Source organism: Solea solea, chromosome 13 (assembly GCF_958295425.1).
Source record: "Solea solea chromosome 13, fSolSol10.1, whole genome shotgun sequence".
NCBI lineage: Eukaryota > Metazoa > Chordata > Actinopteri > Pleuronectiformes > Soleidae > Solea > Solea solea.
The window spans coordinates 12,940,273-12,956,150 of NC_081146.1; the positions used below are offsets into that span (position 1 = coordinate 12,940,273).

The window sequence follows — 15,878 nt, forward strand, 5'->3', positions numbered from 1 at the left end:
GGTCCCCAGCACCAGGATTGAGTAATACTGTTGTAAGAGGTGAGTAAGCATGTTAAGTGCTGACATCTCTGAAGATGAGACAGCCACTGTCTGAGGCTGCCAGGTAATGACAGTGTGATCGCACACCGCACATGTCTACATAAGGTTTGAATTGTTTGGCTTGTTGACACAAATAGAAAAAGCATGAGCAAGAGTTTCTTTATTTTTTCCCCCCTGATCTACAGACTATCCTTCTCTCTCATTGAATTTAAAGTCTATACATTTCTTTCTCCACCAATAATCAAGTTTTCCAGTGTGAAACATAATACAAAATGACATTTGTAACACAGGCTGACACCAAAGTTAGAGTTATTAAGCCTATAGATGTATTTATCAGTAAAGTAATGGATTACTGCAGGAAGTTATGACCCCTTTATGAACAAATTAAATGCAGCAGAAGATTTGCCCTCAAAAACTGAAACTGCTTTTTATTCAACATTCTCATCAGTTTCCTTCCAAATCCAAGTTAACCTGCACCAAAACTGCCCAACTTTTTTAATTGCTCACACAAGTCTAACTTGCCACTGTATTTATAAGAGTGGGCTCCAGACTTTGTGTTTGCCTGATGCGCATACAGTCGATAGTTTTTCTTTTCATCTGTGCCACTTCACATATTGTTGTGATTTCTGAAGCTAACCCACAGAGCTCAAATATTTACATGAAGTAGTCCTTTTGTCATCTTATGTCAGTGGTGAAGTTTATAAAAGTAGACTTTAGGTGATTTTCAGTAGTAGCCGTCCTGACATAATTTCTTGTAATCCTGGCAGTGGTGCGCTGTACTCACTGTACCAGCTTTTGCAAAAGTGTGACGGTGAAATAAAATAGAAAAGACGGCACAATATGACAAATGACTACACAAAATGACACAACGAACCACAGTCGTGTCATCATGATTTTTAAAATGCCTTACCTAACACACTGGAGGACACCGCCTCCCTCTCAGACAGCTTTACATATGTGTTTTCCGTCAACACCATCACTACTTTTATATGAGTGATTATGAGGCAGCTCTGTGGTCATCAGACACAGGCCTTTCCTAGGATACCTGTTCCAAAACGGAGACATACAAAAACCAAGCGAGGGGGAAATATTGACATTCGTAGACACTGCTCGGAAATGTTTTTAGCAGCTGTTGGTTTCTATAAAACATGAGATAAATGGTATGTCACTGGGATTCCATGATTTCAGCACGATTACTGAATACTGATGCCTTGTAGATAATGCATCCCCCCGGTTTTTTGAAGCAGGTTTTTTTTTTCAGCAGGTGCTGGGACGCCTCCAAAGGAATGCATATTGAGAGAGGGATGACTTCATAAGCAGAAGGGGAGGTACTGAGAAAAGCACATTGGCATCTGGGCTAATAGATTGTTTTGGCTTTGGACTTGTGACTGCACTGATTTCAGGGTGGGTTGCAGAAGGGACACTTAAGAGTGGTTTGATGAGAAAGTTTGGGGGTGAGGGTAAGCGTCGCAGTAACAAGACACCGCCTACTCCCCTGCCTCGTGTGTGTGTGTGTGTGTGTGTGTGTGTGCCAGACAACAGCTGATGGTCAGTCACTCTACTCTTGGCAACATGATGCCAACATCACAAGAATCAGACATCATGGCCGTGTGTATGCTGTGCACGTTAAATTACGTATACTTGGAAACAGAATCGATGTTGCTAATACAGAAATGACTAAACCACACCATCTCATATTTCTGACACCACTATTAACCATTGAAGCAACATTCGAGGTACTCATTTCCACCAATAAAGATGCAAACAGGTGTTATAGTGCCGGTCTATACCATAGCCTTCTTATATAACAAGAGTTCACACAGCATTTTTAGTGGCCTGGCTTGGCTACAACAAAATGAAACTACATGCCGGGGACAAAGTCACATTTCGACATTCAGCACACGTAGCACTGACAAGGATGAGGTCAGTGCCTCGGCAAAGCTCTACTCTTCACACAAAAAAAGAGGTAGAACTTGTCAACACTTTCCATTTTATTTGCAAGAATTTGGCTGACATTTCCGACCATTACTGATAGTGTACATGGGAATAGGGAGAATTGAGGCACATAGGAATTGACTCTTAAACAGCAGCTGTCAAAGGCCTCTGGATGCCTTCTCTACTTCTCTGTGAGAGATGAGCAGCTGCATATGTACGACTCCTTATTTATCCATCAAAATCATGAGTCATAATTGTCATTTTTGTTTCTTATTGCAGCGAGGAATTCCCTTCATTTGGTTTGTAGTGGTCCATAATAAGAACGCGAAGCATCAAATCATAGAGGAAGTGCATGGGAAAAAACATTATCAGGCATTTATTCCCTTATTTCAGACGAAGTATTGGATAATCAAATGATTGCTAAACATTAATGGCATGCATGGTTTGTCTAATTTTAGCTTAACATCAGTGACTGGGCACATTGGGCATTTAACGCGTTGGATTTCTCTAAACCAGTGTTTCTCAATCCTGGTCCTGGGGACCCACTGCCCTGCATGTTTTAGGCGTTTCCCTGCTCCAACACAACTGATCTCAGCCAAAAGCCTGGTAATGACCCATTTATTTGAATCAGGTGTGTTGGAGCAGGGATACGTCTCAATCATGCAGGGCAGTGGGTCACCAGGACCAGGATTGAGAAGCACTGCTCCATACAATGAAGCAGTGTGCATGGAGTTGTAGTAAGAATAATACACAGCATTTGGAAAGTTGCCATTTTTCAAAACCAGAAACCGAAAAATCAGTTATACTGTGTGTTATATACCCCAGTGATAGCATACCACATTACTTACATTAGAGTATTTACAATTTTATTTACTTCAATATCATAAAGTATTTTTATATCCATGCAGTTTAGAATATAACATACTGTGGGAAGGACTCTCCCACATCACATTTAAGATCATTTGTTGGAAATGGTGGCCACAAGAGAAGTAACCTGTTATGCATCCTTATGGTATTGCACCAGTGACCTTCTCCTGCAAAAGTTATATAGCCCCGAGAGATTCAGTTAGCATGATTTCTTGCAAAGTGTTATCCAACTGTACTTGAAGAAAATGCACTCAGGGGAAGTAATACCTCATGCAACAGCTGTTGTAGGAATGACACACTGCATCTCCACTTGTCACTGCACTGATTTGAGGGGTATTTAGAGGTTCAATGGCCAATTATCCGTTATAAATTTGATACAACTACATCCCCAAAAATGATCAAACCAACATTTCACGTCACGGTTGATATATGTGCATGTTCAGCTGTTACAAAAAAACATGTTCATGAAATCTTATCATCAGCAGCAAAATATCAAATTTCAGCGATTTGTTTTCTGACCAGGATTTTACCCATCGTGACAAAGTCCAGAGCAGCAGAGACAAGGGAGGGACATTCCCCTGTGTGTGTGTGTGTGTGTGTGTGAGAGTGTTAATACATGTCCTGTCTGTCAGTGGGTGTACCACTCCCTATGATGTCCACAGCAGTGGACCATGTTGACTGATCTTTGTTCCTCTGCCCTGTCCCTGTGTGTCTCTGGTATATAGACAGTGACCGAACCAACTGAGCTGAGCCAAGATCCCATGGAACCACGCCTTGAAACCACAGAATCATTTATGGGTCTTGCTCCCACTCTTGTTCCGTCTGGTGTCTTCATAAATCATGGAGAGACAGCAGGGCTGTTATACAACATGCTGAGAATCCCACTTGGCCACAGCAACCTGGTTGAACCTCAACCTATGATAACATTTCCTATTTTGGTTCCCAACTGCAAATGGATCTTATGTTAAGACTCACCAACTTTGGAAATGGACCAACATGTCCCACCATAATATCATCATCAGTGAAGTTTGTGAACAGAAGAGTCCAAGCATACACACACACAAACACATCTAGAACTAAAAAAGACCCTTATAGGTCTTGACAGGTTCAGGGAACTAGAGTTCTGTGAGTTTTGGTCCCACAGTGATGCTACAAGTGAAGTGATTGACGAGTCCTTGGCCTGTTGTAGTGAACTAACACAGAATCTAACAGTTCCTGACATTTTGTGGGGAATCATTCTGAAGTGGATGAAGACATAAGCAGGATAACAAGTAGAACTTCCCATGTCTTTGCTGTGTCTCACACGCAAGTTGTGGCCAAAATGAAGGAAGACAGAGGAAAATGTCATCATGGTAGAACAGGTGTTTGACTGGGCTGGGAATGGGTGGAGGATAAGGTTACTGCTGGCTGACAGCCTTCATTCACCTTCGTATGAGCAGATCGGATGGGAAGTTTGGAAGAGCTGACTGAACAGATAAACTGCTTTTTGAGGCAATTGCATGTCAAGAAATTACAGAGCAGATGTGTAGGTGTTGAAGACCACTAACACTTGGAGAACATGAGAATCAAGGTGAAGGGAGCATGGAAAATGGAGAGAATATTCTTGACTAGCATGCTCAGCTTGGTGAACTATCTCAAGCTTTTTGGCACATGGCCCCTAAAAGTGAACTTCTGCCTTCTCCCAGCATGAACATGCATGAACAAAATGTTGAGCTCCTGCAGCCAACAATCTTTTTGGCTACCACATAACCCACTCAGGACACGTTATAGCTCTTCAAATCGAACAAATTAATAACTGACATACCCTGAAGTTTCAAAGTCCAGAGGGACCAGACTTCTTGTCATATTCTATCCAAATAAGAAACAATAATGAATTTTCTGCATGGTCTAAATAGTTTTTAATCAAGTTCAGATTGAGTAAAAAAAAAAAAAAACCCTGATATGTTGATAAGGTAATTTACAAATATTTTAAACCATAAACAGATCTTCAACCTTTGACTTTACTATGGTCTGCTCCACAGCCAAAGGATTCTGTTACTACAGCTGTACACAAGAATAATATATAATAAAAGCTTAGGGTCTGACCTGGCAGGACATGGTTGGGTGCTGCAGGGCATCAGTCCAGTAGATGGTCTTGATCTGGGATTGCAGTAGGAAGCGTTGACCTGCACTCGCAAGTCTTTGTAACAGGCAGACCTGGTGTTCATCTGACCTGTATGGGTAAAACGTCGATAAGTTAAGGCACATCACAATACAACAAGAAGAGAAATGAATTACAATCGGAACTATAGAAACATCTAGTGGTAAATTATTTAAATATTAAATTCTGGAAGCCATGAAAACATTTATGATGTCTAAATTGGATTTACTTTCTCAGACAAGAATAAAAATCGTAACATTTGCAATATCTTAAAATTCTGGAATATGTATTTCCACCCAGGTGTTGCCTCAAAGCATAATTACATGTTTGATTTATGTGAACATTTAATTCCAGGTAAACAGATATCCAGGTTGGTATTTGGCCTTAGGTAAGGTCAGTTTACACATCCCAACTCATACAGGTCAGTGAGTCAGTCACACTCTTTAATAACAACCCCCAACTCGTCATAACCTGCAATCAGAAAACAAAGGGGGGAACTGAACTGCTGCAGACCACAACTTTAACCTGGACGGTCAATCAACTGGAACTTCACACTAGGGGCTTTGTTCACACTCGTGAAGCCAAGCAAATGCACATGCATGCACTACACACACACACACACACTTATCTAATCTCTGCCCTCGGATCACCATGTCAGGGACTTCTTAGGTCATTATAACAGACTTTGCATGAGTCTGTATGTGTATGCCAGTTTAATACCAAGCCTTCGGTGGGACAAGGGACACTGGTCAAAGCAATGCATGTGTGCATGTGTGTGCTTGCTTGCTTTAACATATTTGTGTGTGTGTGTAATAGCAGGTCTCCAGTAGAAAAAGAAGAGGTCCCACCAGTTGGAAACAAGAGCTACTAATGTTGCCTCACTAATGATGGGAACGCTCCTCTCTCCATTTAACCTGCAGCTAAAGGTCTTATTATAGATCAGACAGGCCAGACTAAGCTTCAGATGCTTGTCCATTGATCTACAAACGGTCCTTTTGATCTGTTCAAGTTTGAAAAGCGGTGAATTGTCCTTTTTCATCAAAGCAATAGGCTTTGAAAAAAAAAATCTAGAAATATATCAAGGAACGAAAACACACAAAAAAAGCTGATGGCAACGTGTCAGTGCACAACATCTGCTGTGACAGGATGCCCCCAATTTTACGATTCACTGTTAATCTTTATCAATTATTTGTTTTCTTTTCCTCTAGTGTCTAAACTTGCTGAGTGAGGCAATATATATATATATATATATAGAATTACTTTTTTTGAATGACTAGGGTGACACTTTTCCCACTCTGGATTCTGTTTCCAAAAAATATTGTTTCAGGGCTCATAAAACTACGATAAAACACCTATGTGGATTCACCTACACTCGTTTAGTGTGGACAGGCCCTAAGCTTCCAATATATCAATCATTGCAGTTTTTAAAACACATTTATATGAAAATGCAACGTATGTCTAACATTCACGTTTGTACAAAATGTACCTCCAGCACATGTCGCTGAACACTGGGAGCGTATGATGGCCCACGAGTAATTGTGTTTGATGTGATTCTTTTTCTCATCGGCTTTCTTCAGAGTGTATTCCCAACGCACACTGGGGTTCCAACCCTGCAACAATATCTACAAGACACAAGAATACAGTAAGACTGTTGACATGAAAGACGCAAACAAGTTACGTCATAATTGCACGATATGACAATGGTATATTCAAATCTATTTGGTCTGTAATAAACTATGTCACTTACTTCTATGACTAGTGTCTCATTGGTGGGGCCAGTTGAGAAGAGGCTCTCTGGTCTGTTATAGGGTCTCTTATATTCAAAAATGGCACCAGCAATGGAGTGTCGCCCTGGCCAGTCCACTGTCCAGTGTCCGTTCAGGAAGTACCGTCTCTGTGTGTCCCTGACAGCCAGGTATGAGCTGGAGGTATTCAGCTCAACCACGCGGATACTCTGAGCACCTGCCGGGATGGTGACCACTCCATAGTACTCTGAGGAAGACAACAAACAATAACATGATGTAGCTTTTGAAACATGTTAAACATCATGGAAACCAGGAAAACGGAACAATGTAATCTCTATGGCTCACGGTTAGTATAATGTTGCTTGGTGTACTGTCCTTTGTAGATCTTGCAGGTGGAGTTGTCTCCTTTACACACCCCACAAGCATCAGGCACAGCGGAGGAGGCCAACACATGGTCGCATCCAACTCTCTGCATGTGGAACAAAGACATCATTACTTTTTTTCCCGAAAAAAAATGTCCAGAACAAACATTAAATGCAACTTTACATCGTATAGAGTAATAAATTACAACAGCTCAGATCTAACCATCAGTCATCCCCTTACTGACAGCTCAGACGTTTTTGATTTTCATTGGGTTTGAAGTAATAGCGAGAAACAGCACAACAAGGGTGTCTACTGATGTTCTCTACTGCTTAACCGATTCTCAAGATTTATAGCTCGGCTTCAAAGATGCTACACATGATATCATCTTCAAGAACATCCAGTGCAAACTCCACAAGCTTTGTAACGCTCTCTTCCTCTGTTTTTTAAGTATTACCTCACACAGCCCGTCGATGCAGACGTTATTGCTGTCCTGGGAGCAGAGTGTCCCATCCTTAACTTTACTGGCCAAAGCAAAGAAGAAATCATAACCTTCAGCAAAGCAGTACAGCTTACAAACATCTTGATCTGCAAGGAAAGAAAATATTCACAGAGGCCAGAAGCAACAAGCAAATCGTTAAGTACCATGACATAGCTCGATAGAAAAAAAAGAACCTCCCCGACTTCAAAAATCTCTGATGTCATTCGCACCTTCTCTGCGTAATTATCTCCACCATTAAGATAATGTCTTCACCCTTGTTTGTCTGTGAGCAGTGTTACCCAGAAAGAGGGATGTATGGCTCAAGAAAGAAGTGATTCGACTGAGCTGCCGTGGTGGAGGTCTGAGCTCTCTGAGGGCTTTGAATAATCAATGGAGCAAGTGTCTCACCATCCACTCGAGTGTATGGTCTCCAGGTGTAGAACCATCCTCTGAACTGTTTGCCGTTGAATTCGGCACACTGCTGTGCTCTGTAGTCGGTGGCCCCCGGGGGACAGTCATCAGTGTTGCAAAGTTTGTACGACCTGGAGGAGCCCTCGCAAAACTTGCCTCCATATGCAGGTCTAAAGAGAAGAACAAGCAATGAGACATTTACCTTTGTTGTTCGTCATGTGATTCCTATGTGGATTTCTCTCTATGTGGCTTGTGTGTGAGTGGCTTCTCTAATCTCAGGTGAAGAACCCCAGGCTATGTTACTTAAAATGCCTTCCACAGGGCAATTACACCCCCTACAAACCCACCAATTACATCGTAGCAAATCTCTCTCTTGCTCTCAGATCCCCCCCCCCCTCTCTACATCTCTACATTTCATCTCACGTTTTTTAATCCCCTCTCTGTCAACTCTTCTACCCCTTTTTTTCTACCCCTCCTGCTTCCCTTGCCTGTCTTTGTCTTCCTCTCCTCCTCCCCCCCCCCCCCCCCCCCCCCCACACACACACACTCACCATTCTTCCTCCCCCATCTCTTGGTCTTTCTCTTTATTGCTCTCTGTTTAATTTAGACCAACACTTGTCAGGATCTTGGCGTGACATGATAAAGAGGAGGGGATAGGGCCCCCCTGACTGACTGGTAGTGCAAATAATGTGGGGTGAGTAAGGGACAGAGTGAGCTGATAAGTGATGAGGCGACAGACCCATGTGATGGATCGTCACTATTTTAATCATGTGTCTTGATATACTTTTGGCCTTGAGTCAAGCAATCGCAAACAGTATGTGTCACCTCTCAAAAGTGTCTGTCCATTCATCGTCTTTGTGTGCAGTTGTGTGTGTGTGTGTACACAGTGTGGCATGTTCACATATGTGAGCATGTTAAGAGCCACATCTATTATAGCACACTTTACAAGAGAGAAAGTACCACTATATGGAGCCATGGCCATTTGAAGTCGTCCGTTTTGCTGTTTTTACACTTTCACACACGCCAATCAATATGTGTAGATTGGTTGCAGGTGTGCTAATACCAGCTGGCTAACTGTTTCCATTTGTAAAGCTCATTGCCTCCTGGCTCCAGCTCTCTACTGCTTATGCAACGTGCAAGTGTTTCCAAAAATATCTAATGAGATTTGCAGTGACAATAGCATGCTGTGCCGCAGCACATTTATCAGGAGCTGCTCTTGAGTATTTCTGTACCTGGGGTTGTTGCATTGCCTCTCTCGATAGGTGACACCGCTCTCGCAACTCCGTGAACAGGCAGACCAGGAAGACCACGCCGACCACTGGCCATGCTGAGGCCTCGGGCCCTCATCGCCCTGCTTCACACACTGGCCCCTACGACACCACTGGATAAAGACAGAGAGAGGAGTTCAGGGAGGGATAGCAGAATGCAGACATTCTTGCGGCTGCTTAATTGTCTTCATGACGACTGTTGAATCACAGCAGAAGACTGTTAGATGCAGATTTCAGGTTTAGCTGCTTTGAGAAAGGTCAGGGTACAGCGATCGTTATATCTCAGTGCAGTTCCTAAGTGCAGCTCCAGTTGTGCTGCTTTTTGGACTGACTCCACCTTCAGCTGTCATCAGCTAGAATTAACAGAGCGAAGCCAAACACAACTGAAAAGTGAAAGTGGAAAAAACAGTGTCAAGGTTTTTTTTTTCCTCTGAAAATACCACGATGACTATTGTTTTTGCACTGTCATATCAGCATTTCATGCGGCCTAATGCCTCCCCATAATCCAATTTTTCTACTTTTTAAAAGCAGTCCAAGAAAAAAAAAAAATCTTTAACTACAAAAACATGAAAAGGGTTACTTTTTAACTACTTTTGCCAACGATGCACCACAGCAATGCTTCTTCACTGCCGAAAAATGATTAGTTCTGAGAGGAGACATTAAATATCCGCCAAGGAACTGAGATAATTCAACTACTTTCCAGGGCAAATCAGTTAAAAGGGTGGAGTAACTGGCTGTTTGTGTGACTTAGTTTATTAGTATTTATATCTGGTTTCTACCTACATTTTAAAAATGTATTGGGTCAGGCAGATTTTGCATATTCTTTTTAAGAATTTACATTTTTTCCCCATGTTGTCTCAATTTGACAGGGGCAATTACTGGTTGCTTCTAACTTCATCTGTTGGCTTGGGGATTATGCAGGGGGCCACCCTGAATGAAACGGCTTTCCAGCCGTGAACACTTCCTCATGTGATCGATGAGGTAACCAGGCAAGGCAGAAGTGGAATCTAACTACAGTACAAGGAAAGGTATGTGCGCAAAGATTTTTTTGCAGGGCACTGCGTGGAATTATGCTAAAGGAAACACATATCTCTCTCCAAATAAGCAGCAGCTCACTCAAAATCCCTCAATGTAACGTGAGAACACTTTGCAAAATCTGAACTCTCTTAAAGCAACATTATGTCACAAGCTGTTTCCTGGCACTGGATTTGTACGTGTCAAGATAACTCAGTTCCAATATGCACACACACACACACAATGATAGTGGGAGCATGTTCAGCTCTTCTTGATCTCACTGTATGTGTTCATGCCTGCACAAAGGCCTGCAGACATACAAACACATGCACCTCCAACTACGCTTGTGGTCCCTGACTACGAGCAAGAACAGCTGATTTTCCCTCAGTTTTCCCCTTGTGGCTGAGTGCCACAGATTCCTAAGTGGGCCTGTCATTGTTTGTGTTCAGTTAATTGTCCCGTGGAGAGAGAGGGCAGGATTAAACATCAGGTTCAATATATTGAGAAGCAAATGCCGATGTGGGCTGTCAGGGGAGAGAGGGTAAGAGAGAGAGAGAGAGAGAGAGAGCAAGCCTTGGGGGAGAATCATCTTGAAAGGAGGAAGAAAAAATAACAAAGAATAAATAAAGAGCACAGATTGCTTTTTGGCCCCAACCCCAATAGCATATTTTTGCTATGTCAGCAACAAACCAAATGCAGCTGCTCCCTAAGGTCAAATAATGGAGGAAGACTGTGGTACCTCTATTGAGAGGAGAGCTTTTATTGATGCTGCACATAAATGAACTCGAATGTAAAACAAAGTAAAGTCAAACTTTTCACTTAGTCTGTGAGACATTGGTGTGTAAAACAAGGTATAAAAGATTAAAGTGCGTGGAATGGATGTATTAGCATTTAATTGCACTAAAACACTCAATGGATATTACTTTTATAATATTATCTTGATCAATTTAGCCTTTCAACCCTATAAAACACTACTAAGTGTCAATATTTCAACCAAAGTAAATCATCTTCTCTTTTAAAGGGTGTACCACATTAAATGTAGCTATAGATAATATTCATTACCTGCTTTTTATTTTAAAATGGATGCTAATTAGATTGCATTTATATAGTCCTGACAACCACTTATACGGATTTATAGTACAGGTCACCTTCAACCAATTTATTCATATCTCATTATCCTAGTGTTTCACAAGCACTAATGCATCTGTGGATGCATGGGGATTTGATGTGAAATGTCTAATTCATTGGTATGGAGACCAGATAAGCCAGAAACCATCCAATACTACTACTACTTCTACAAAATAATAATAATAATTATAATAGTAATAATAATAATAATAATAATAATAATGGGAACTGTCATGTTCAATGTTTGTGCTACGTTGCTCGTGGGAATTGTCTTACCAAAACTACAAAGCAATGTTTGGTGCCTTTGATTTGTAGATTTATTTGTTTAGACACCACCATGGAGCAATGCATTGGCAACAGTAAAAAAAAAAAAAACAACACACATACACATGCTGTCCTCATTTGACAACACAGGGAAAGATTTTCTCAAAGGCGTACAACAACAACATTAATCGTTGCTCCCTTGGCTAAAATGGAAGAAATGTTCTTGGGGATGTTATGAATAAAGGGTATCTCTAAACCTAATCAATGAAGAAAAAAAACCATGAATTACATCCTGGATAAATAAGTAAACATGCATGGTCCCACTTCATTTGGCAGATTGGATTAGCAAATTGGATTAAAAATCTAGTTAAAGTGGAAAAAATGGTTCTCAAGCCATGAGATTCCACTCTTTGAGGAGACAACGACTGCGGGTGTGTTACTGTACCCTCGCCTCTTTACTCCAGATCAACAAACAATACATCACGGAATACTTATGGTGTTGTGCAGCTCTTGTGGATAGCCCAATCTAAACCAGGACATCTGCAACGTCCCAATCGAAAAACAAACAAACAAACAAACAATCAAAACTGTGTCAAGTCACCATATCAGGTCCACAAGCAGAGCCCTCAGCAGCTGGCATGAATTTGGTCTCGCACTTCCTCCCAACGCGGTGACACCACAGGGCCTTACAGATATCCTGAAACAACATGAGAGAATGTCAAAGGGTAAGTTTCAACGTCACTGTTTATTTACTTTATTTCTCCACATTTCAGAAGAGGAACGGTCACTTTGCAGTGAGCAATAAATGATGGCAACATTTGTTATTTTGCCTCTAGAGGGCTATAGAAATACGCTGACAGAAACTTGGGGGACGAGAGATTGTTTGACTAATATACTGTGGCAATGCATCATTGTGTAGACATCTCCAAAAAAAGTTATGATTAAGTAGCCTGATAACAACATTTAGAAGAGGTAAGTATATTAAATCCTTGTCCAACTGTCAAATAATTATCAGTCATTGATAATAATTAATGCACATCCATTGCAGAATAATAAAACAATAAATTCAACGACAATAGTTGCAATCATTCTTTTTTAGATATACTGTATGTATTTGATATTTTATAAATATTTATTTATTTATGAACAGTTTATCGCAACACACATCTGAATATGACATTAAAAGAAAGAGATAATCCTGTGCCGTATCAAACCTCAGCAGCAGTTTAATCGACTCACTTGGGAACACCACATGGTTTACCTGCTGGTACTGCATAAGAAACATGGTCTACTATATTTCAACATCATTTCTACCAGTATCTGAATGACTATAACAGATTTTGACAACTCAGCGCAGACACTGACAACAAGCAACCCGTTGCCATGGAATTCATTCCAAGGCCTTTAGTATTTGTCCAACTCTTTTGCTTGCTCAGGCCTTTACTAGCAGTAATTATGGCAGTAAGAGCATGGATGATGAAAGAAGTAGACCAAGAAAGACAGGAAGAAGTGATGGAGAAAAGATGGAAGATATAGTGCTATGCCTTTTCTAAGGGTAACTAAGCTCTATCCGGCTACAAACTCCAGTGGTACCTTATCTTGACAATGCCTGCCAAAAAGCTACATGAAATATGATTTCATTACATGGTGAATTACACTGCAGAGGCTGATGCTTGACTGTTTTTTAACAAGTAACAAGTGTCTGGAAGGGCAACGAGCATGAGGGCTGCATGGGGGAATTTTGGGTCCTGTACATACAAAGCATGAGGGAGATACTCTCAGATATCTAACGGCTTAAAGTTATAATTCATGGATGTTTCATTGTTTCGATGAGCAGAAAAAGGTGGATATGTGTCAATCACGCGTCAATCACTTCCTAACACCGGTAACTTTGGCCTTATGGGGAATTCACAGCAAATACAACGCAAATTCAGATTCCATATTAAAGTCAATGCAAATAGAAGCAAATGTCATATCACTTGTGCAGGGCGACACAAATTGCATGATGCAAATTTGAAATTTGTGCAAGGCGTGTGCAACGGATTCTCCCAACATCCTGAGGTTGTAGCAGACATGGTGGACAAAATTACTGATGCTGTATGCTGCACACCCCAGGAGACCAAGACACCCTCCATCCATCCATCCATTGTCAACCGCTTATCCGAGATCAGGTCACGGGGTAGGCCCCAGACTTCCCTTTGCCAGGCCACATCATACCAGTTCTGACTGGCAGATCCCCAGGCGCTCCCTGGCCAGTGAGGAGATGTAATCTCTCCACTTAGTCCTTGTTCTGCCCCGAGGTCTCCTCCCAGTTTGACGTGCCAGGAACACCTCCCCAGGGAGATGCGCTGGTGGCATCCTTACCAGGTTCCACTAACCACCGCAAAGGAGCAGCGACTTTGCTGAGAGTCTCTCCTGAATGGCTGAGCTTCTCACCCTATCTGTAAAGGAGACCCCAGGCTAAAGATCTTGTTCTTGTGGTCATGAGTCTTTACCCCCAGTGAAGGATGTTAAGTTCACTTTGAACATTGTTAACTCTACCATTAGCCTCAGGTGAGCGTTTGTGGATCGTGCCATCAAACACAAATGATCCTGTGGCCAGTAACCAGTAACTTGATGTCTTGACAATATACAATATAGTCTAAAGGTAAATTTGTCTCCACTTTGTTTTTTGGCTGTGGAGAGTTTAAAGTTGGCTACCATTGAACACAAAGATTTCTCATCTAGATGTAACACCATAAAATGCAATAAAACAGTGAAGTTATCCAAAATCCCTACATAGAGCATCTATTAGCAGTAATCAGACAATGGGAGAGCTACAAGAAAAGATTCCCATTGGCAGCGTTCCAGTGTATATATAGCAGTATTGTAAGTCTCACAGTTTGTTTTGTGTGTTTATGTGAGAGTTCAAACATGCATCCTTCGTTCTTCCCCCTTCTCCTCATTCTCATAATCCCCTTTCTTAATTTATTTCTCTGTTTTTCCTTGGCATCAGATTTTCTTTACCACTAATTAGGGCAGCCTCCGAAGAGAAAAGACAGTCCTAGCACGGGATGTTTAACACATTTCTCAATTTGCAATGGGGTGGCATAATTGAGCCAAAATCAATTTTTTTTACCTTCTTGAAATCAAGGGTGCAGAGTTTGGCCTTCTCCCCAAACTGCCATTTGCACTGCGTGTCTGCATCGTACAGCTCGCCAGGCAGCTTCTCGGGATACGGATACTCCTTGACTGCTCTTGGTTCATCTGATAGGCACACAGCCTGGGCAGAACTGGTGGCATGGAGAGGAGTGCAGGTAAATCAGGAAAGGAAAGAGAAAAAAAAATACATAGGGGGAACATTAATCTTTAATATTAAAACAATTTCAGTGATATACAACACACGTGCAATGATTAAACTGATGTAATTCAGTGCCACACTTCATTACCATGATGTAGCTGCTATGTAATGTTCCCTGCTGGGCACACAGATATCCCACAACAGAGCGAGCCAGTCTGTGATATTCAATTGTTTCCCACTTTGGTAAATACCCTTAAATGTTGCCATGGCGACATAACAAGTTGCAAAACTCAAATCTGGAAAGTAATCCTTTCAATGCATCAGGCACTCAATTATGACCAACAGAAAAAAATAATCCTTGCCCATATTGCTCATATCCTAACACCAGTGGGGGTTTCCAATGTTAACTGATATCGTTGACTGCCGTACAAAGATGTTTTACAGCTTAAACGCAGCATGCAGGGGAAATATAATACAAAATATGCCGCAGCACGAAATGGCAAACTATGTTGGAATGGCTGAATGTGCCAGAGAGTGGTCTTGATTGCTTTAGCAGAGTATACTGTAATGTGTGTGTGTGTGGTATGATCTTCCATTGCTTTATTGGCCATATGTGTCTACGGAGAACAATGGCTGTTCTGCAAGTGCAATGTTCTGATACACCGACATTATTCACACAAAAAAAGGCTTTTTGAAAAACACATCATCTCATTTGCAGCACGCACAACATCAGCAGGCTCACCGGGAAGGCATGTGTGTCAGTTGCATGTGAAATACAGTGTGGCTGCTTTGCAGAATCTCAGGATAAAGTCAGGGGTTTTTGTTTGTATTCAGGTATTGATGGCACTGTAAGAGTCCAACAGCACAAAGGAAATCCCCAAATCTTTGTTGTAAGCACTGAACACATGATTAGATTATCATCAACTGGAGATAAAAATAAAGGACT

The 15,878-nt window shown here is 41.5% G+C and overlaps 1 protein-coding gene across 1 annotated transcript in view; it reads right to left on the reverse strand.

Annotated features, from left to right (window-relative positions):
• LOC131470770 (A disintegrin and metalloproteinase with thrombospondin motifs 16) overlaps positions 1-15,878 on the reverse strand; it is a 48,000-nt gene that overhangs the window by 8,616 nt on the left and 23,506 nt on the right. The window contains exons 10-18 of the mRNA XM_058646718.1: positions 14,771-14,924; positions 12,254-12,349; positions 9,211-9,359; positions 7,976-8,148; positions 7,544-7,674; positions 7,072-7,195; positions 6,729-6,973; positions 6,468-6,603; positions 4,927-5,053 (exon numbers count right to left, since the gene is read on the reverse strand). Of these exons, the coding sequence (XP_058502701.1) occupies positions 4,927-5,053; positions 6,468-6,603; positions 6,729-6,973; positions 7,072-7,195; positions 7,544-7,674; positions 7,976-8,148; positions 9,211-9,359; positions 12,254-12,349; positions 14,771-14,924 (1,335 nt within the window). The remainder of the gene's footprint in view (positions 1-4,926; positions 5,054-6,467; positions 6,604-6,728; positions 6,974-7,071; positions 7,196-7,543; positions 7,675-7,975; positions 8,149-9,210; positions 9,360-12,253; positions 12,350-14,770; positions 14,925-15,878) is intronic.